The sequence below is a fragment of the Phaseolus vulgaris genome, chromosome 11 (genome assembly GCF_051622355.1).
Source record: "Phaseolus vulgaris cultivar YP4 chromosome 11, ASM5162235v1, whole genome shotgun sequence".
NCBI lineage: Eukaryota > Viridiplantae > Streptophyta > Magnoliopsida > Fabales > Fabaceae > Phaseolus > Phaseolus vulgaris.
The window spans coordinates 10,049,615-10,071,056 of record NC_143508.1 but is presented as its reverse complement, the minus strand read 5'-3'; the positions used below and the strand labels follow the sequence as shown (position 1 = coordinate 10,071,056).

General features: G+C 29.4%; 2 protein-coding genes across 2 annotated transcripts; one reads left to right on the top strand and one right to left on the bottom strand.

Moving 5' to 3' along the window:
- The first annotated feature begins 8,526 nt into the window (after positions 1-8,526).
- Positions 8,527-14,549, top strand: LOC137818048 (transcription factor E2FB). Its single transcript, XM_068621273.2, has 14 exons — positions 8,527-8,969; positions 10,152-10,341; positions 10,535-10,594; positions 11,783-11,868; positions 11,949-12,037; positions 12,134-12,188; positions 12,530-12,582; positions 12,687-12,737; positions 12,840-12,888; positions 12,973-13,038; positions 13,129-13,205; positions 13,360-13,579; positions 13,838-13,904; positions 14,054-14,549. Exons 1-14 carry the CDS (start codon positions 8,766-8,768, stop codon positions 14,185-14,187), a joined length of 1,401 nt encoding a protein of 466 aa, XP_068477374.2. The 5' UTR covers positions 8,527-8,765; the 3' UTR covers positions 14,188-14,549.
- Positions 14,550-14,825: 276 nt separating this feature from the next.
- LOC137818094 (FAM210B-like protein) lies at positions 14,826-16,595 on the bottom strand. Its single transcript, XM_068621318.2, has 3 exons — positions 16,080-16,595; positions 15,240-15,431; positions 14,826-15,147 (listed from the first exon to the last, which is right to left on the bottom strand). Exons 1-3 carry the CDS (start codon positions 16,308-16,310, stop codon positions 14,989-14,991), a joined length of 582 nt encoding a protein of 193 aa, XP_068477419.1. The 5' UTR covers positions 16,311-16,595; the 3' UTR covers positions 14,826-14,988.
- Between the last annotated feature and the right edge of the window lie 4,847 nt (positions 16,596-21,442).

Below are 21,442 nucleotides of genomic sequence, written 5' to 3'. Positions count from 1 at the left end.
GCACAAAAAATGTTATGTCAGGTCAGGTATTAGTGAGATACATAAGCCTTCCAATCAATCTTCTGTAGGCTTGAATATCTCATGACTATCAATAGGAGTGGGTGCAGGTTTGCAGGCTAAAAGATCTGCATCTGTTAATAATTTCAATGCATATTTCCTTTGATTTACCATTATTTTTGTCTTACTTCTTGCTACTTCTAAACCAAGAAAATATCTTAAATTTACAAGATCTTAAATATTGAATGTCTTATTCAAGCAATCTCTTCTTTATCATCTCCTGTCAATATTATATCATTCACATATACCAATAATGTTGTAAAAGATCCTTCAGAAAAATTAATGAACAAGGAATGATCATTCATAGATTGAGTATATCTCATAGAAAGCAAAAATGATGACAGTTTGGCAAACCATTCTCTGTTGGCTTGCTTAAGGCCATATAAAGCCTTTTTTAGTTTACAAACTTTTCCTGGTGGAATAGAAGTCAATCCAGGAGGAGCAACCATGTATACATCTTCTTTCAAATCTCCATGTAAAAAGGCATTGTTTATGCCTAATTGTTTCAATTCCCAATTATAAATAGAAGTTAAAGAAAGAAGCAACCTTATGGTGGTTATCTTTGCTACTGGAGAGAAAGTATCAAGGTAGTCAATGCCTTGTGTATATCCCTTTGCCACTAACCTTGCTTTATACATTTCAATTGTCCCATCAGCCTTATATTTTATTTTGAATACCCATTTGCAACCTATGACAACTTTGTTCTTAGGCAGTGAATGACTGCTAGTGTCATTCCCATGATACATGAATTGATTGTGAGACTATAGTTGTAGTACATGATAGAAATCTTACTTTTACTACATAGTAAACAAAAATGACAATTTATTGACAAGACATGTCTAAATTCACTCTCAAATATTAAAAATTCATTTAAATACTATTAGCGTTTATGTTGATAGATTTTTATTAGTAACTTGTTTATAGAATAAAAGCATCCAAACTAAAGTAATTTGTATAATTTTTTAATCAAACAATTTACTAAAAATTTTAATAACATTTTTGTAGTGTTACCTTTTTATTAAAAAATATTATTAAAAAGATTTAGTAATATTTTTTAAATGTCACTTCTTTATTAAAAAAAATTATTACAAATCTTTAGTAACATTTTTATATTGTCATAACATTTTTATATTGTCATAACATTTTTCAAATGTCATTTTTTTTTAAATAAATTACAAAAAAATTTAATAACAATTTTATAATGTTATTCTCTTTTTAAAACATATTACTAAAAAGATTTAGTAATATTTTTAAAATGTTACTTATTTATTAAAAAAAAGTTACTAAATAATTTTAGTAACATTTTTATAATTTTATTTTTTTATTAAAAAGATATTGCTAAAAAGATTTAGAAATATTTTTAAAATGATAAAAAATAATTAATAAAAAATTTAAAATTATTTTTTATTAATAAATGTTATAAAAAATATTTAATAGTATTTTTATAAATATTACTATTGATATTTAAAAATATTATTAAAAATATTTAGTAATATTGACTATAAGTAAGATATAATAAAATATTACTAAATGATATTAGTAATATTTTTTATTTAATTTAGTAAAAAAAAATTATGTTACTAATTCTCTCATATATAGTAAGATATGAATCTAACATAAATATCCTTTAGCTCCTGTTTGGATTGGGGGAGTGGCACTGTAGCCGCAGACGGATGTGGAGTGTCACCCCATTTGGATCCGGTCATGGTTTAGGGTGTGGGTGAGGGTGAGGTGAAAGTTGGGCCAAATGAGAGAGTATTCAGAAGTGAAGAGAAAGGAGAGGGTGAGGGAGTGAGTGCCAAGTAGGATGAGTGAAATATCATTTGTGTCCTCACTTTATTTTTGGACGTATGTGGGCATTGTACGTGAAGCATGCATGCGCGCATCTGTGAAGAGAAGCTTTTCAGCAGCAAACGAGATTCCTGACCATTGTTCAGGAATCTGTTTGACCAAGTTCAAAGCTCAATGAATGCATAGGCAAGTTGGTGAGAGGGTGGATGAGCGTAATAAAGAACTCCAACAATATATATGTGGTTCCCAAGCTCACAAACCTCACAAAGAAGAGGCAATTCGGTTGTTCACAAAGCACATACATAGAGAGCTTGGAGAGGGTCGTGAGTGCGCTTGGTTCTTCGTTTGTGACCTCAGGTGAGCTGTGTGTGAGTTTAGTTTCATTCCTAATCGATTATCACTGAAAATGAGCGTATGCCATAATCGATTATGTTCATGACATAATCGATTATCTGTAAAAAAAAAAATTCGTGAGATAATCGATTATGGTCGTTTTTGCACTGGAAGCATAAACGATTATGTGCCATAAACATTTGGATAATCGATTATGTCCTATTTTACACTGGGGTGATAACCGATTATGGTTCTAATTTTCCAGATTTATGATTTTATGTTTTTTGAACTAATTTTTAAATGATTTTTTTCAGGCACAGTTTGATCAATCTTAGACTTGCATTGTGTTGTGGTTTTGTTATGATCTCTAGAGTTATGTGTTTTTTTTTTAAATTGTGTTTGGATGTTTAGTTTTATTTTGAATTTATTTTGTTTAAATTATTTTAAAGTAGTTGTTAATTAGTTTTTAATTTTAGATGTGAATGTTTAGGAAAATTGATTATCTAAGATTGTATATTGTTAATGTAAAAATTTCATGAAATTTAAATATGTTATTTTTGTGATATGAATTGAATTGAATTTATTGATTGAAATTAGAGATCAATATGTTATTTTAAAATATTTATTAAAAAGATTATAAATTTTTTTTACAGTAATTTAAAAATAGAAAAACTAAATATACAGAAGATTTTTTTAATATTTTACAATGTTAATAAATAAATTTATGAATGTATAGATAGTAATTTTTTTTTAACTTTGAAGCTGTTAATAAATAATTTTTTTGATTTAAATTTACAGAATAAACTATTGTTTAGAAATTATTATTTTTACTTAATGTACATATAATTTTTTAAAACAAATATTGTATTAATTAAAAAAACAGAAAAAGATTACATAATAAATTAGAACTTTTAATAATATGTGTACATAGTTACATAAATTGTTAATGTTATTATGAAAAAATTAAAACAAATATTATAGTAATTAAAAAGAACATTACATAATAAATTCGATTTTTTAATAATATGTGTAGATAGTTAATATTTTTTTTAACATTTAATTCTTTATAAAAAAAACATTTATTTATTTAAAATGATTATTTTTATACAATGGAAATATAAATTTTGAATGTTATATTTATAATTTTTTTTCATTTAATGTTCTGAAAATATATATAATTTATATTTTTTATTATTATTATTATTTAAAAATTAATCAAATATTTTAGTAATTTAAAAATAAAATAGAAAAAGGTTACGTAATAAATTAATTTTTTTACTAATATGTGTACATAGTTAATATTTTTTGAACATCAAATTGTTTATAAAAAATAGATTTATTTATTTGAAATTTACTTTTACAGAATAGAAATAGAAATTTGGATTTTTTATAATATTTTTTAAAATTAAATTCTTTATAAATAATACATTTATTTATTTATAGTTAATATTTTAACATAATGCATTAATGCAAATTTGACATGTTCTAAATAATAAATGTTAACAGAAGTTTTTATAGAAATTATAATGTTATAGTATATAAATTATAATGTTATAGAAAATTTTATTGTTACATACTGGAAATGTAATTAAAAAAATTAATAATGTTATAAATTTTTTATTTTTTTATTGTTACAGAATGTGAATGTAATTTAAAATATTAAAGTACTAAAACTCTAAACCAAAAAAAGTTAAGAGAACATATATTTATTTCTTGATGGATTAAATTATAATTTTGTTGGTTTATATTTATTTTGTTATATTAGATAAATTAAATGATAGAGTCATTTACAATATAATATTTATTATAATTATTTAAAATTATATATTAGAGTTAGTGTATTGGTGTAGTTTTACACTGAAACGGTAACCACATTCGGTATGTTTTATTGACACTTATACATAATCATAGTTCTTGATCAAAGTTCTACATTTCGTGGATAACATTATGAATTCGGGTAGCCATTACAACAAGGCAGAGATGGTACATTTTGAGGAAACGGTTGCAATTTATGATGACCTTGTTGCGGTGAACATGAATTTAATTTCACAAATACAAGAACAACTTTAAAAAAATACGAAGGTGCTTCAGTGATGATCCTTTGTATGATTGGTTTTGGATTGAATTTGTTACGTACGGTGTGTACTACGAGGAACTGTATTAGTGAGTTCCAACCACAAAAAGAGCGTCGCAGACAAGAATTGATGGAGTACTTGGTTCACACTGAACAATGTCGTGATATTATTCGCATGGGACCAAAAGCTTTCCTTCAATTATGTCAATGAATACGAGGAACTGAACTTGTTAAAGATGCATATCGATCAACTGTGGAAGAACAAGTTGCAAAATTTTTGCACATTATTGGGCATAATGTGAAGAATCAAAGTGTGTCATTCTTTTTTCATCGGCCTGGAGAAACAGTTTCCTGTCACTTTCATAATGTTTTGAGTGCAATATTAAGGTTGGAGGGGGAATTCTTAATTCAACCAAATGGAACGGTTGTAGAACCGCACATCCTTAACAACAATCGATTTTACCCCTACTTTAAGGTTTGCTTATGATAATATTATTTTAAATCACGTATAATCTTATATTTATTTTGTGTTTAATAAAACTTATCAAATTTGGTTTACATTAGCATTGTTTAGGGGCAATAGATGGGACTCATGTACGTGTTAAGGTTTCACGTGGTGATGCACCTCGTTTTCGAGGGAGAAAAGATTGACCAACTTAAAACATATTTGCAGCGTGTGACTTTGACATAAAGTTCACATATGTTTTGGCCGGTTGGGAAGGAACAACCTCGAATTCAAGGATATTAAAAGACGCTTTGGTACGAGACGATCATTTGGTTATTCCAAAAGGTTAGTTTTAGGGGATTGGGTGTGCAGAAGAATAAATAGGTTATAGTGGTATATACTAACGCAACTTTCCAATATCTTTGCAGGAAAATACTATCTTGGTAGGTCTCAAGTGGAGGACGAAGGAGATGATGAAGAAGATCAATTGCCAGAACAACATCTTCAAGGTGCTCAACCTCAACCCGCAATCCTCAGTCAAACTGAAATGTTAACCCAAATTTGGGCGGGGATGCAAGACATGAAAGAAAGCATGAGGAACGTTAACATTCGTTTTGACAAGCTTGATGAAATGATGGAGCAGAATGATCAAAGGATGGACAAAATGGAGGATACTCTGAATCAAATTCATCGTCATCAAGGCCATTGATTGTCTATTTGCATTATGTTATTGTCATTTATTTTATTTCTATTTTTCACCTTGAACATTGAGAAATTGATATTTAACATTAAGCTTCATATTATTTTAAATGCAAGTTCTTTAAGATTTGAATTCTATTATGATTAAAGTAAATATTTCGGGTTCATTATCTAAATTGGAAAATGAATAATATTCATTACGTAGCCTTCAATGTCTGCGCATGACATGACATCATCCTCTAGTTGCACTGATTGTGGTGCAAAATCACGTGGTACTTTTACCCATGCTGTTGGGAGCACAAGTGCGTTCGTTGCTCCTATTTGTGATTGTGGACACTTTGTTGTTTTGAGAACAACAACAACTGAAAAAAATGTCGGAAAACGATTTTGGGGTTGTCCCAAGTACAAGGTAAATTTAATTCAATTCGATTTCATGTAAATTCGATTTTTCATTGTTGAATTTTATTCTTTTCTTCAAAACAAATTACAAGTGACATTGTTCTAGGTTGTAATTTTTTCAAATGGTACAATAAAGACGTTGCCGATGACAAAGATGCAATCATTATCAGACAACAAAATAAGATATGCCTTCTAGAAACACGTTTGAAGGTTTCCACCAGAAGGGTTAGAATGTTATTAGTCTTTTCTTTTTCTAATTAACATTATTATGTTTTTAAATTTTGCATAATTTCAAATTAACATGTATTTATCTCTCTCTACATCAAATGTATTGACTTTATATATTTTTGCAACTAATTAATGTTCATGACATCTTTTCTTAAATTATATTAATGTTATTATTAATAGTAATCAAAACCATAATTAATAACAATTATATATTTATATAACATAACATTTATTAAATAATCATTAATAATATTAAAATTATCTACAAACAAAAATTTAACTAATACAAATTTTTTCAATTAATAAAATTAGAAATGAAGAAATCATACTTCATTTCTATATTCTATTTTTTAATTCCTTTCAATTTTATATTATTTTTTAAATTATAATTCAAACTTACAATTATTTTAATTATCAAAATTATATACAAAATTAATAATTTTTTATTTTTTTTATACACATGGACAAAAGTATACTTTATTATTATATATAATATAACAATGTAATAGAAATTAAATAATATAATACTAATTATTTTAATTAACTTATATGTCCTTTAAACTAATTAATATTTCATTTTTCTATTTATTTATATATAAGGGTAAATTTGTAATCTTATAATTTACACTATTTAAATTATATTAAAATACTCTTACAACTATCACATCATTCACACTTTCTAATAAACTTTCTTCATATATCCCTTCTAACATCTCCTAATCCAAATATCCTCGACTTTCTCCACACTTTCACTCTCTCACACCCTCAACTTTTCACTCACCCACAACCTCTAATATAAACAAAGCATTAGAAAAGAAAATGCAATTTATTACCAATTTCATGTGAAAAATAATAACACTGGCTAATGGTTTATGTAACTTAAAAGAAAACTTGATTTTCTTAATTTCCTTTTTAATTAGTCGAGCAAAACAAATATCCAAACATAAATTAAATACCTTGAAAAACTCCTGTAAGCTTAATGTTGGTTTGACATAGGAAAAAGATAAAAGGAATAAAAAAAAAAAATCAATGAAACATACAGAAAATGAGTAAAAAAAAATATTGTTTGGTTAAAGAAAAAGATGAGAAGTTTTTTTGCTATTTTATTAATTTATTTCAACTTTTATTATTTATTTATTAATATTAACACTATTTTAGTCATTTATTATATATGAAAAAAATAAAAAAAAATCTTATAATCCATTATAAAGTTGTTTTACAAATATAAAAACTTAATTATGATACACATAATTGATAATACTACCATGCTATAACATTTTTTTGTTTTTTTTAAGGAAAGTTATATCTTCTTTTATGCGATGCTTTCTACCTTTTATTTTTCTTCTTTTCAATTTTATTTTTCTTTCTCTTTCTATAGTTATTACGTGAAACAAACAAAACATTAAAAAAAGTGTCATTATCATAAATTTCCTGGTATTTAAAATAAGTATTAGATACATTTTTGAATCATTCTTTACTTTGATTAAAAAGTCAACTCCACAAATTTAATTTTAGTTAGTTGCATAATCATCCTTTAATTATTTGCTATCTAACACAAGCTTCCATGTACTTAATGTTTTATCCGAAAGAAGTGGGAGGTGATATTTAATTTGTCTCATTAAACAATAATTAATTTAATCTAATAGGTGGGAAAGTTTTGAAGAATTATTGAAAACTGCTTAAGGAGATAACAAATTTCTTGCTCTTTTTAATTAAAGATAATTAAGAGAAAAAATAGAATTTACTTTAAACTGGATCATTCAGTGAATATAAAGATTATTTTTAATTATACTTAATGATGATATTAATTTTTATTGTAATAGTTCTAAAAATGTACAAATGGAATTTTTTTATTGGTATATACCATATAAAACAATTTTACACTACTAATATTAATATATAATGGTTGAACTTGATTTTTAATTCATTAATTGTCCAAATTTTTACGTTAATAATACATAGACATAATCTCTAAGAGAAACATTACTTATAAAAAGTATAACAATATATACAAAATAATATTTATTTGAGACTAGGTAATTTTGTCCAACCTGAATACATTCTCTTACTTATTGATATAATATAGTTATATATTATTTTTTCCTTAAAATTTTTTATGCGTTTATTTTATTTTTAATTTAAGAAAATAATGCATTGATTTATCTTGCATAGTATTATATTCAATTGTACATTTTATTACATTTTTAAAAATGAAAATCAATTACTTTGGAAGTTTAAAACAGTTATAAATAAAGAAAAGGTTTGCAAAAAGTTGCATTTCAATCATTCAATTCTATTTTAAATTGGTTTATACAATGATTTTGTTAAATTTTATAATGATTATTTAAAAAATATTATTAGTTGATGATGATGAAGATGAGTTGAGAAATCACAGTATTAATGATAACAATAATAATTGATGGTGTTTTTTCTCTCTCGGTGAAAGCAAATAAAAATAATTATAATAATACATAGTTTATTTATTTAGGAATTTATTGTAGCAAGTGCTTCCCTCCACATCTATATCCGAACCAAATTCCCTCCCTTCTCTTCTTCTTCTTTCTCTTCTCTCTCTTTTTTTTTTGTTCTTCTCTTTCCCTCGTTTTCCTCTCCCTTTCTCTCTCCCGCTTTTTTATTTTCCGAAACCAACAAACGCTCAGATCTCTGTTTCCCTCCCATTCCTTCGGATTCCCCCAATTCCCACTCTCAAACCCCGCCGATTCCCCTTCCGCGCGGCGGATGTCGGCCCCGCGCGCTCCCTCCGCCGCAGCCGCCACCGCCACCGCCTCCTCCAATCCGCCCGATCAGATCATGCACTCCATGAAACGCCAACTACCCTTCTCCTCCATGAAACCGCCCTTCGCAGCCGCAGGAGACTACCACCGTTTCGCTCCTGACCACCGCCCCAGCCTCGACGCCGAAGCCGTGGTCGTCAAGACTCCCGTCAGTGCTTCCCTAATTTCGTTTTTTATGTTTTTGTTTTTTTTTATTATTTTGGTGGCTGTTGAGTTGTTAGAGTGGGATTTGTGGTTCAGTGTTTGTGGCTAGGAGGATTTGTGGAGAACTAGAGATCTGCTCAATTAAAGGGTTTAATTAGTTACTGAGTTGTTAATTTGTTGGTGTTAGTGGCTGAATTAGTTTGTAGGTGACACTGGAGCTAGATTGTAACTTGGGGTTTGTTAAGTGGTAGTTGTGATTGAATTTTGATTTCCCAAGTTAAGGTGTTTGAGAATTGGAAATATAATGTGTATGTGATTTGTTTGTATACAGGGTATGAATTAATTGGTTGAGTATAGAAGGTGATAAACTGTTCCTTCTGTTTACCCTGTTTGGTGATATTAAGTTTTTGGGTTTGTGACTAGAGCAATGAGGAACTTGAGAGGATGTGCTTGTTGATTATCCAGAAGTTGAGTTCATGGTGTGATTGTAAATTGGTCAATTTCAGGAGGAAAGGAGGAAGTGGGAGGGGGAAATTTATTTGTTGTATTAGCTGCTTTGAAGTACTTGTGGACAGCCCCCATTGACTTCATATGTAATTATGTATACTTTTTTTACTTTTGGCCTGCTTATTTCTAATTTGAATCATTTTACTCAACCTGAGATTGGAGTTGGAGCCTGCCAATTGCATAGGTTATTGGGCATTTGATTTGACCACATATTAGTCACTTCATCCATATCTTCTTCAGTTAAGGATTATGATTTTTCTAGGACACATTCCTTTGGGGTGCCTTTCATACTTTCAGATGAAAGCAATTGTACATATTTGTGCATGTGCCATGCCTAGTCCTCTTGTCCTTGGGGCTCTGGAAAAAAAGATTTTCAACTGAATGATTACGAACTAGCAATAGATTTGATAGTGATCATGTTAAAGAATGAATTATGCATAATCTTGTGATGGACATCTCCACAAGTATTGAGTTATTCTTTTGTTTTCCTTTATGAACATTCTAATTAAATATTGTTTTGCAATTACTTCTTTCAATGTTTTGGACCCAAATATAGATTGTCCATGGTCAGATGATTATAGTATGTGAATTATTTGTGAAAATGTAATTTTTACTATTCTAGTTTGTCCTGTTTGTTTTCATTTCTATTGATTGCAATGTTTGTATTTTCACATTTCAGCAATTGAAGCGAAAGAGTGAAGCGGCTGATTTTGAAGCTGATTCTGGTGACAGGATGACTCCTGGAACCACTGAACCAGCTAATAGTCCTTTTCGTACACCTGTATCAGGAAAAACAGGGAAGGGTGGCAAATCCTCTAGGATGACAAAATGCAACAGACTTGGAACTCAAACTCCAGGCTCAAATATTGGTGAATATCATCTTCCAAACATTGTATTTTGTATACTAGGTTTATATGTTTTTTTATTTTGAATAGATTTCAGAAGAAAATTCAGGTAAATAATATTTTGGTTGCCTGTCAACTAACATACACCATCAAATACTTTACTTGTGTTTCTGCATGCAAAAAATTTAGATAATTTTGTTTTCTGTAAACTTGACAGGCTCTCCTTCTGGCAATAATCTCACTCCTGCTGGTCCATGTCGTTATGACAGCTCTTTAGGTATTATAGCTTTTGGTAGTTCATTGTTGATCTTCAAGGTTTTATTGTTATTCAATTCTGTATGGTGTATATTTCCCTTTGATCCCTTGTAGTTTCATCCTTCCTCGTTTAGTGGCCTCAACTTTCATTGTGTATTAAACCCTCCCAACAACTTGTAGTTTATACACACAAGATATTTTAAGTTGAAAACAATGATTTTTTCAATTAATATTTACACTGGTTGTCTATTTTACTCATTATTTCATTCTAGTTTAATATTTTCACCACCTATCCTCTAAAATTGTTTAGTTTATGCATTACCCTCTAGAAATAAAAGACACTTTAGTGGGTCCAAAGGGATGGGTAAAGAACCACTCAACCAAACTGAATTGCAAACTTAAACTAAACCCCATCTAGAAGATCCAAATTGTAAATAGCTTTCTAATAGCCTAACCAATTCTATCTAAAAAGCTGTTTAGATTAATCAATTTCTATCGAATAGCCTAACCAACTGAATTCAGTTCACCAGATTTAACTAAACTAAATTACAGCAAATGTTATCTCTCACACCCCACCCATCTAAAAGCTGACTGACTCCTTGTCGTTGTCCATACTTTCAATCTCTGTCACTTTAGCAAAACCTCCTAAAATGCCTTATTCCTCTGCCACTACCAAGTACCAACAGAGGCACAACCTTCTCTGTAATCCTCCCTGTCACTGCTATCCTCCATATTACATTACATTTAATACCATGCAGATCCAACAACATGATTGTTTTGATGCAGCATAAAGTATCACACCCACGGTTAGTTGATGAACTGGTTAACGAAATGACAGAAGTGGTTTTAATTACAGTTTGAAGAGCTGGTTTCTAAAAGTGGTGTCGTTCATAAACTGATTCTTTAATTAGTTTTGATTACAGTTTGGTTCAGTTTTTATAATCAAACCAACAACCCATACCTTAGATGGATAGGACAAGTAAATGTTGAATTGCCATTGAAGTTAGCTGAAGCTAATGTTTTCAAGTTAAACTAAAGTTGAGGAGATTTCAGTTACAAAAAACAGTTTGGTGGGTTTATCTGAAAGTGGGGAAACTACTGGCAGATAAAGTGTAATTTTTCATTTATTCAATATGTTTTACTTACAAAAGAAAGTTGCCATACTTTTTTTTTTTAATTTACTACATATATCATTTTCATAAAAAAATAGGTCTGTTGACCAAGAAGTTCATCAATTTGATCAAACAAGCTGAGGATGGTATCCTTGATCTGAATAAAGCTGCAGACACGTTAGAGGTTAATATATTTTCATATGCTCTAATGATTCCATGCTGTAAAGTTTGGTAATTTGATGTTCATTTTTTTTATATCTATAGGTGCAAAAGAGGAGGATATATGATATAACTAACGTTCTTGAAGGGATTGGCCTTATAGAAAAGAAACTCAAGAACCGAATTCAATGGAAGTAGGAATTTCTATTCATCTGTCCTTGTCATAATTGTTTTCTGAGGTATTGAAGTTTGAAACTATTTTACTGACCCGTTTGATGATTATTGGTCAGGGGACTGGATGTTTCAAGACCGGGAGAGGCTGATGATAATTTTGCTAGTTTACAGGTTAGAAAGGATTCATTTTTCTGCTTGGGATTCACATGGAGATGGTTTCTTTGGATTGAAACATTTAAAGCCTGATTATTATGTATTCAATTTATGGTTTCCTGTCAAGAAACTTTCATATTCTAACTGGAGGTAGCTGTTGTCAAATCAATTTATGCGAGATTGCCTGTGAAACATTTATTTTGATTGAGACAAATTACAGACGTTTGAATTTCAGATTTTTCTTTGCAATGGTATTGGGATTGAATTTTTGTATAATTTATCTTATATTATACTTCACAGATAATATTGATTCCTGAAATTCCGTTCGCATTTGATTTCTTTCTGTTTCTCATCTTCAGGCAGAAGTTGAAAATTTAACAATGGATGAACGCCGGTTAGATGAACAAATAAGGTTTGGGGACCATGCCTTGGCATATTCATCTTCATTGGCTTATTCATCTATACTGTTTGGGAACCATGCCTTGACTAGTTATGTTATCTAATTAATTATTGCAGGGAGATGCAAGAAAGACTGCGGGAGCTCAGTGAAGATGAAAATAATGAGAGGTAATATTCATTTTGCCTTTATCGTCTTTGTGTTATTTGGCCGCCATTTTGTTTGCATAACTATATTTGATGTGTTTCTTTAATCTATTTCCACATTCATAGGATGCTTTTTGTTACTGAGGAAGATATAAAAAATTTGCCCTGCTTCCAGGTAAATTTCTTCATCTATGTTCTTTGCGTCACAATATAAATTTTTGTTTTGGATGTTTACTGAACTCTTAGTCTTTACTGCCAGAATGAGACCTTGATAGCAATTAAAGCTCCTCATGGCACCACTTTGGAGGTCCCTGATCCTGACGAGGTAATTTGAGAGGGCTTGAAGAGTTAGTAGAAGTTAAATAATAAATATCAATTGCATTTTTCTCAACGTAAATCCCCCTTTTTCTTTTAGGCTGTTGATTATCCACAGCGGAGATACAGGATAGTCCTCAGAAGCACAATGGGCCCCATAGATGTTTACCTTGTTAGGTATTTTTTTATGATTCTAAAACTAGTTACCTCAAGGGTTTATTGCAATGGCCTGGTCAGATGACAGTGCCTGATATGAGGCAATAATGCTTCTCATGCAACATGTAATACAGTTAGATTCCTGACCTCCCCTTCTTTCTCTCTGTCATTTTAGTCAATTTGAAGAGAAGTTTGAAGATATTAATGGTGTTGATGTTGCACCCAAACTTCCATCTAGTCCAGATGTTAACAAACATCAATCAACAGTGGTCCCGGAGGATAGAGGGAAAGGAATAGATGTTCAGGGACCAGATTTTCACGGGCCTAGTTCAGAGTTTACTACCTCTCAGGATTTCGTGAGTGGGATCATGAAGATTGTTCCTTCAGATGTTGCTGTGAGTATCACCTCATTCTGTGAGACATTTGTTTTACATATTACGATTCTAATGCGAGAATACATCTATGGCAACACGGTCTCAAAGCTGTGGGGGATTATCTTTCAAATATTGTGCACACATCTATTTGCACATTTTGTATGAATTTTTGTAATGTTTCCTTGTTGTAACTTGTAAGCACGGAGTCAATATCGTTTCTGATAGAAGAAATGAAAGCGCAAGTGTTGGAGCTTATTTGAAATAAATTTCTCTGTGCAGAGTGAAGCTGATTACTGGCTTTTATCAGATGCTGATGTTAGCATAACTGACATGTGGAGAACAGAACGTATCCCCCTAAACTTCTTAGCCTCCATTTGATTCTTTAGATACGTCATGCACCCACACACACCTGGAGGGGGAGGGGTTTAGGAGTTTCACAAAAAATTAGGAATCCGGGCTTGGTGATATTCTAAATCTTCCTTGTTACATTTACAGCTGGAGTTGAATGGAATGAACTGGATCCGCTTCAAGAAGATTACTGCATCACTCGCGAGAACACTTCGACCCCAAGTCATCCTTCAAATGTAGGTGAAGTGTTGTCTTCTGCATCTAAACCTACTGGAGGTTGAAGCTTCCAAAGGATGCATTGTGAATATAAAAGTGAACGTGGTGTCATTTTCCTGCTGAGAACCTATGACATCCATCCATCATCCTTTTGTATCCTCTCTACATTGCCCTGGTGGTTGGATTGAAGGTTCCATGAAGATGTTTTCTCATGTTTCTCCAAGAAGCTTAGTCCGAGGAACTGAGTGACCTATCAATTGGCTCATTGTATAGTAAATATTACATAACCCATGGGACCTTAGTTCAAGAAAAAAGATCTTGATACTTTGCTGAAACCATCTTTGTATATTATTTTAAATCTTGGCTTTCTAGTACTTAGTTCAATGCCTTATGTTTTGCAAGCAATAAAAAAACTTAGGAATGCAAATTAGAAGAGTTAAGCTTCTAGGCTTTATCAGCTTTAACCATTCGTCCATTTCAATATTTGCTATGCCTGCAATTCAGCACACTGATGGTGAAACGACAAATTTCATCTGGGATTTTAGGATCATTCCGTTTCTTTGTAACTACTGTTCCTCCCTCGATTATCCAATGATTGATTGACTATAACCAAAATCTTATTAGTGGGCTATATTATAGCGATTCTACTAAAATGGTGGATGCATTCATGCAAGCGAATTATGACGTTAGTGCCATACAGAACTTATATCATTAAACATAATTTTCATTATAGTTAAGAAATAATAAGAATGTACATGCCCATAAGTGTGGAAACTAATGTTCATCTGGCTATAAAAATGGAGATACTATAAAGAGAAGCATGTTCAGGGGCACATTGTTTGGCATTTTGAAGGTATCACTACAACCTACTTATCTTTCTCCACTTTCTTTCCAATCCAACCGGCCACAATCGGGGTAAGAGCCACTGTGGGTGGAAACCTAATTGGAGATGCAGCTTTATGTGCAGCATATGCCAAAGCAAAGGTACCAACTTTTTCGCCATTCTCATCAGCTGAGATTCCAATCTGAAGATAAACACGAAATTTATTAATCCGAAGCAATTATTTTGTTTTGAATTAAACTGCAATCTACATTAGGTTTTGTTTTAGTGTTGCACCTTCTGCAGCACAGCTTGGACATCAACTCCAGCACTAATTAGTGCATAACAAAGTGCGAAAGATATCAATGACAGTGTAATTGAGGTGGCCAGGTATGCTCCTCCATATTTTGTTAGCAAATCCTTGGCTTGATCAGCCTTTGAGTTCTGTTGATCAGAATTATCCTTTCCTTCCTCTTTTGACGTGAAAATCTGCAAGAGACCATTTTTTTTTTTCATTTTAGATAAGAGTACAAAAAGGTACTGAATATTGGTTCATTACTTAACATTCTTTAAAGTAAAAAATTCACCCACAACCCATTATTTGCTCCCCAAAAAGTGGAGAAAATTAAAACGAGGCCAAAGGAAGAATGGAAAGAAAGTCTACAATTCAGGGATAAACACAGAAGCTTCACAGGCTATGACTAAATAGTTAAAAATTTGATCAACTGACACATCTTTTGTAGTTAAGGCAATCAAGGAAGCAACCCGAATTCAATTTAGACAAGCAAAACTAGTCCTTTTTGCCTCACTGTTTTGAAACTATTTCTTTTCAAGGTTTCTGTTTCCTTTGTCGCAAAATGTCAGCAACAAAATCATATCATGGCATATCCTTCGATTATACTTTTGACTTTCTCTAAGTTCAATCCAAATTGTGCTTCTTTTCTGCCACACATTCAATTGAGTGGGAACCAATACATACTTAGCACTGAAGCCAAGAAAAAGAAGCAGCTTATCAACAATTACACACAAACAAGAAACCACCCAAAAACAAGAAACCTACGATTCACGAAACTGGAATCTATTAGCAACCTTAAACTCCTAGATAAGCCAAAATAGACGAGAAAAAGAAAAGGGCACCTTCCAAAGTCCTGCTTCAAGGCCATACTTCTGTGCAACTTCCTCAGGTGAAGATGCCTGTGAAGGGTTTTCAATTTCCTCTGTTTTCTCTCTAAGAGCTCGCACTCTGAAGCCCTTTACATGAGACTTAAGTGTGTGAAATGAAGCAGGAGTGGAAATTCGATTAGTCCCTCTACTGAGTATAGAAGAAGCACAAGAGGGTGATGGGAGTAGCAGTGATGTGGTCATCATTGGCTCCTCACAAACTTACCTAATGCTCAAACAATTTTGCTGTTTGATGATCAAAATTGAAAGCAGGAAAAAAAAATGAGACAGAAAGTTTGATGTTATGTGAGCTCACTTGAACCAGAAAGGAGAAAAGATAGTAAATGATAACGATGAGACAAAATATCAGTTTGTTGAACTCAGTGGCATAATTCTTCTGTGTTCATTGCAATGGGCTTCCAAAAATAAGCCCAAGAGAAGGACACGTAGCAGGCAATACAAGCACAAGTTTTTCACCCTCCTCATCGTCTTCCTCAATTTGTGCACCTTCTTTTTTTCATTGGTTTTTCTTTTAATATTTATAAATGGGTTTTGTTAACGTGTATTTTCTTTTTCTTTTTTAAATTAATTTTATGGACTTTAATTGTAATTTACACCCCGCATGAAGAGAAATGTACAATTGCTTTTTACACCTCATGTTTCTTCTTGAATATTTATCTAGGTGTTGAAAAAGTTTAATATGTACATATTTTAGTTTTTTAGATTATAGAATTAAGTAATATGTTATATATTTCAAAATTCAAACTATATTTTTAGATCTAAAAATATATTTTAATTTTTTGGACTATACACTCTATTTTTGGATTTATACAATTAAAATCTAAAATTGTATTTTGAATTATATATTTTTGGGTTACGTAAGGTAGAATACATTTTTGGATTGAGAAATATATTTTAAATATTGCAATTTTGAAGATATTTTTTTTTATCAAGCTATTAGGAACTAAATAAATTTTTGGTTTCTAAATTAGTTTTTATTATTGTTAAATGGTTTCTAAATTGATATCTAATTAGATTTTTGCTACCAAATTTAAAATCTAAATAATTGATAGTTAAACATTGGTTGTTAATTAGATATCAATTTAAAAACTATTTAACAATAATAGAAACTAATTTAGAAACCATTTTTTTTAAGTTTCTAAAATGGTTTCTAATTTAGTTACTATTGTAACTAATTATTTTGGTTTCTAAAAATTGGTTTCTGTTTGATGATTTCTACATTATCCAACCAAACTTAGCATAGAAAACCTTTCAAGGAAATCCCTTACCCAATTTTTAAAATTTAAATTAGTCTAATCCTATTATAAAAACTATTTTAAGAATAATATTGAGATGGATTTTATTGATTAATAATGTAAACAAAATATAAGCATAAAAATAGTATGAGAACTTTTGATTTTAACGATTTTGAGAATATTTTCAGAAAATACTTTTTTGTTTCAAATTTCAATTTTTATTTTAAAAAACTATAAAAAAACATAGTGAAAATAAATTATTATCATTTTATTTTTTTGACTAAAATTTATATAAAAAAAAAGAAAACATTTTTTTCAAATCAAACAATCCATTACAAGTTAATGACTTCGTAGTTATTTAAATTTTGCCGAACATAGCCTCTTTATAGGAGTACTACCATGACTTAGACTATTGCATTCTTTATTATATGAGTTGTGTAGCTATACCTTTTTATAATTAAAGACGTAAACATTATTATCAAATCTGTATTTAACATTTTTTAAATTTTTTTTTTTATTGTTAATACTATTCCACTAAACTATTTGATTGATTTTAATTGATGGAAAAAAACAAGCGCAAGCAACACACATAATCACGAATCAAGATTTAACGTGATTCGATCGTCAACTGCAATCTACATCCACACGGGCAACTATTAGGTTTTCATTCTATTTTATTGCACACCAATTACAAGTACAATGATATCTTTAAATAGAGATTATAGAAAAGATATAATGATTAAGCTCACTCAGTAAACATGATGTCTAATCAGCCTAATCCAATTGGTCTTGGCTTCATACCCAACATTAATTACGTGTTTTTCCTAAAATATTCATTTTTACATAATGCTACTAGTACACACCTACATGAAATATCTTCGTTAAAAACTTATCTAAAATCTAAATATTTATCACTATTTTCAATCCAAAATCTTAAAACATCGAGAGTGATTTTTTTTTTCATATTCGATCTTCTAGACTTCTTCTTACTCAACCTAACACCAATTGAAAAGATTTGATTAACTCCTAGCATGTAGACTTTTATGTATGTATGTACACCAACTTGGATTTTATTTTGGTGTAAAATGATAGAATTTAAAAAAAAAATACATGTAAGGATTTAGGTTTTATTAACATCTTTTTTAGTTAGAATGACAACACGTAGTTATTGCATTTATGTATTATATCCATAACAGTACACATAAAATTAAAAAAAAAATTAGGCAAAGAGATGCAGTAGCACATGGGTGAGGTAAGTACAAGTACAAATTGACCATCACATCTTAATTCCTCCAAAGAGTTAGCTTAAGCCATGTGAAATTAATATAATAGTGTAAAAAGTTCACACAACTCTATTATCTTTTCTTTTTATACTTTTGTTTTCAAAATATACTTTAGGGTTTAAGATACACAATTATGAGAAAATTTAGCATTTTTAGGTTTGGTCGTGTAACTTTTTTGTAGTAATCTTTCTTTGATTTTAATTTAGGCTGATTCATTAAAATTATGATGGTAAAGAAACAATCATAATTAACATTTTTAACACTATGAAAAATGTCATAATTGATAAACTAGACTAAATTGAAACTTAAGCAAAAAGATAGAAAGTCAAAATTAAAGAGAAAAAAAAGTTAGAAGACCAAATAGAAAAAAGTTAAATGACTATAATAATAATTTTTGCCATCGTTTTATGGTTAGGATATACCAATGCACTGCCTTAATATTTTGAAATTAGGAACATCGTTAGGTTGATATTTAATATAATAAAATGGTTATTTTCGATCTTATTATAACTAAACATTAGTTTTTTTTTATATAAATGATCTTTTATTTAGTTTTCCAATGTTGCGGATAGGAAAAAAATAATAAAATATTTTTTTAAAATAATAATCAATTAAGATTTTTAATAAAATTAGGTTGACAAAATTAATAAATATTTTATATTAATAATATAGTCATTAAAAAAAATTCGATGTCTTTGTGATTTTAAAGATTAAATAAGATTTTTGGGTTGGTTTGTGGTAATACTCATCTATCCTGAAATTTACAAGTCATAGATGATTTTGCAAGGATTTCTACAAGAAAGGAAATATCAAATATCAAAGTTATAGAATGGGGAAATTTTGTAGCAATATTTATATATTTTGGAAAATATAGAAATCTAGTGAGAACCTATCTTACTAATGTTAATGTCATTAGTATTGTTCTATGATTATGTCTAACGACTTTCATGATAAGAAGGCAAAGACAATGAGTGGGTCCCAAAAATTATATTGAAATTGCTAATTTTTAACAAAGTGTTATTTCTAAATTATCTATTAGGTTAAAATAAATAATAACTTAAAACTAAAACATATTTTTTTCACTTACATTTATCAATAATTTTTAAAGCGTTAAAAAAAATCTCAAATTTTTTAATTCGTGGTAAATACAAATAGTGGAGAGGTTGTTTTAAATAATTTTGTTCCGATACATCGAATATAATCACATATCATTTAGGAGTTGAAACCAAAAATTTATCTTTAATAATTTGAAGTATCTTTTAAAGATAAAATTATGACTGGATTCTAAACTTGAAAACAGACAGTATTTCAAATGCGATGATTGATTCTATCAATACCATCTACCGAATCAATTTTTTTTTTTCAAATTATAATTTTTTTATTTTTTAAAATGAGATAATTAATTAATAAAAATGTCCCATTGAAAAATTGTTTAAAATCTCTCTATATATATTGTTCTGAAATTGCTAGACTAGGTCCAAGGGATTAAATCTAAAAGCTTAACATTAAAGATAAAGTTGGTGGCATAATTGAGATTGAGCTTTGCTGTCTAAGTTCCATGAACAAATGCTACATCATATGGTTTAGAAAGTTGATCTTCCAACAAGCACAATAAGCTCTTTGCATGACCAAATTGATTAATTTATTGACCCACCAATTCAATTTAGAGATTTTAGTGTGGTAAATCTTCAATATGCATGCACATCATATATAGGTGTTATGGAATGATGTTATGCACATCATATGTTATGAAATTTGGAATGATTTAGCCCTAATGGCATAGTCAATGAACTAGATGTTCATGCATCTAATAAACAAGTAAGGAGAAGTTAGTGAAACTTTAATGTCAAAACTCAAAGCTAATTATGGATAAGACGGCAACACCTATTATTTCTCCACAAAAAAAAGAGAGCAAACGATGGAAGAAGGGCCACATGTAAACTTACCATTATGTTGACCAACAAATAATCATCTTGGAAATTTAATATCAAACTCAACTTTTTTTAGTAATGGAAAAGTAAAAATTCTGAATTTGGCTTTGAAAGTGTACTCTAATTTTAAGTTGATTCTTAAATGAATTTGTTTAAAAAAGGTCTAAAAGTATTTTTTTTTTATATTTATTTATCGTTTAAGATAGCGATTATTAACATATAATTTAATCCTTGAATAAAGTTTAATATTTATACACACTGCAATATTGGGTTGGCTAACCCACGATAAAAGAGACAGAGCAAGTTGAATATTTTAGCCTACACAGGTTTAGGATTTAACCCTGCTATCTACACAAGTTTTTTTTTTCTTTTAATATTTTATTATTGTGGACAATTATTTATAATTTGACTAGACATTTTTATTTATTATTTAATTACTGATACATATTTTTACAAATTTAAATTATATTTTTTATTGTACTTCAATGTTTTTATAGTATGTTACACTAAATAATAAAATAATAAATAAATAATTTTATAATTTTTATTTTTAATAAATCTTTAATTTTATGAGAAACTCAAATTTAGGATAATAATTTTCTCAATTTTTTTCTCATATACGTTGACTAGACATAATAGCCCACAAATTTTATATGAGTTAATCCTCCTTTAACTTATTTTTAATAGGCTAATTAAATGCAATTGCCACTCCTAATATATGGTTATACTATATATCTTGTTTATTATTTATTCACAATGTTTTACTCATTTTTTTTCTAAGACTACAACTAAAACTAAATTCATTACTAATATATATATATATATATATATATATTTAGTTTGAAGATCATTAAAAATAGAATTTAATT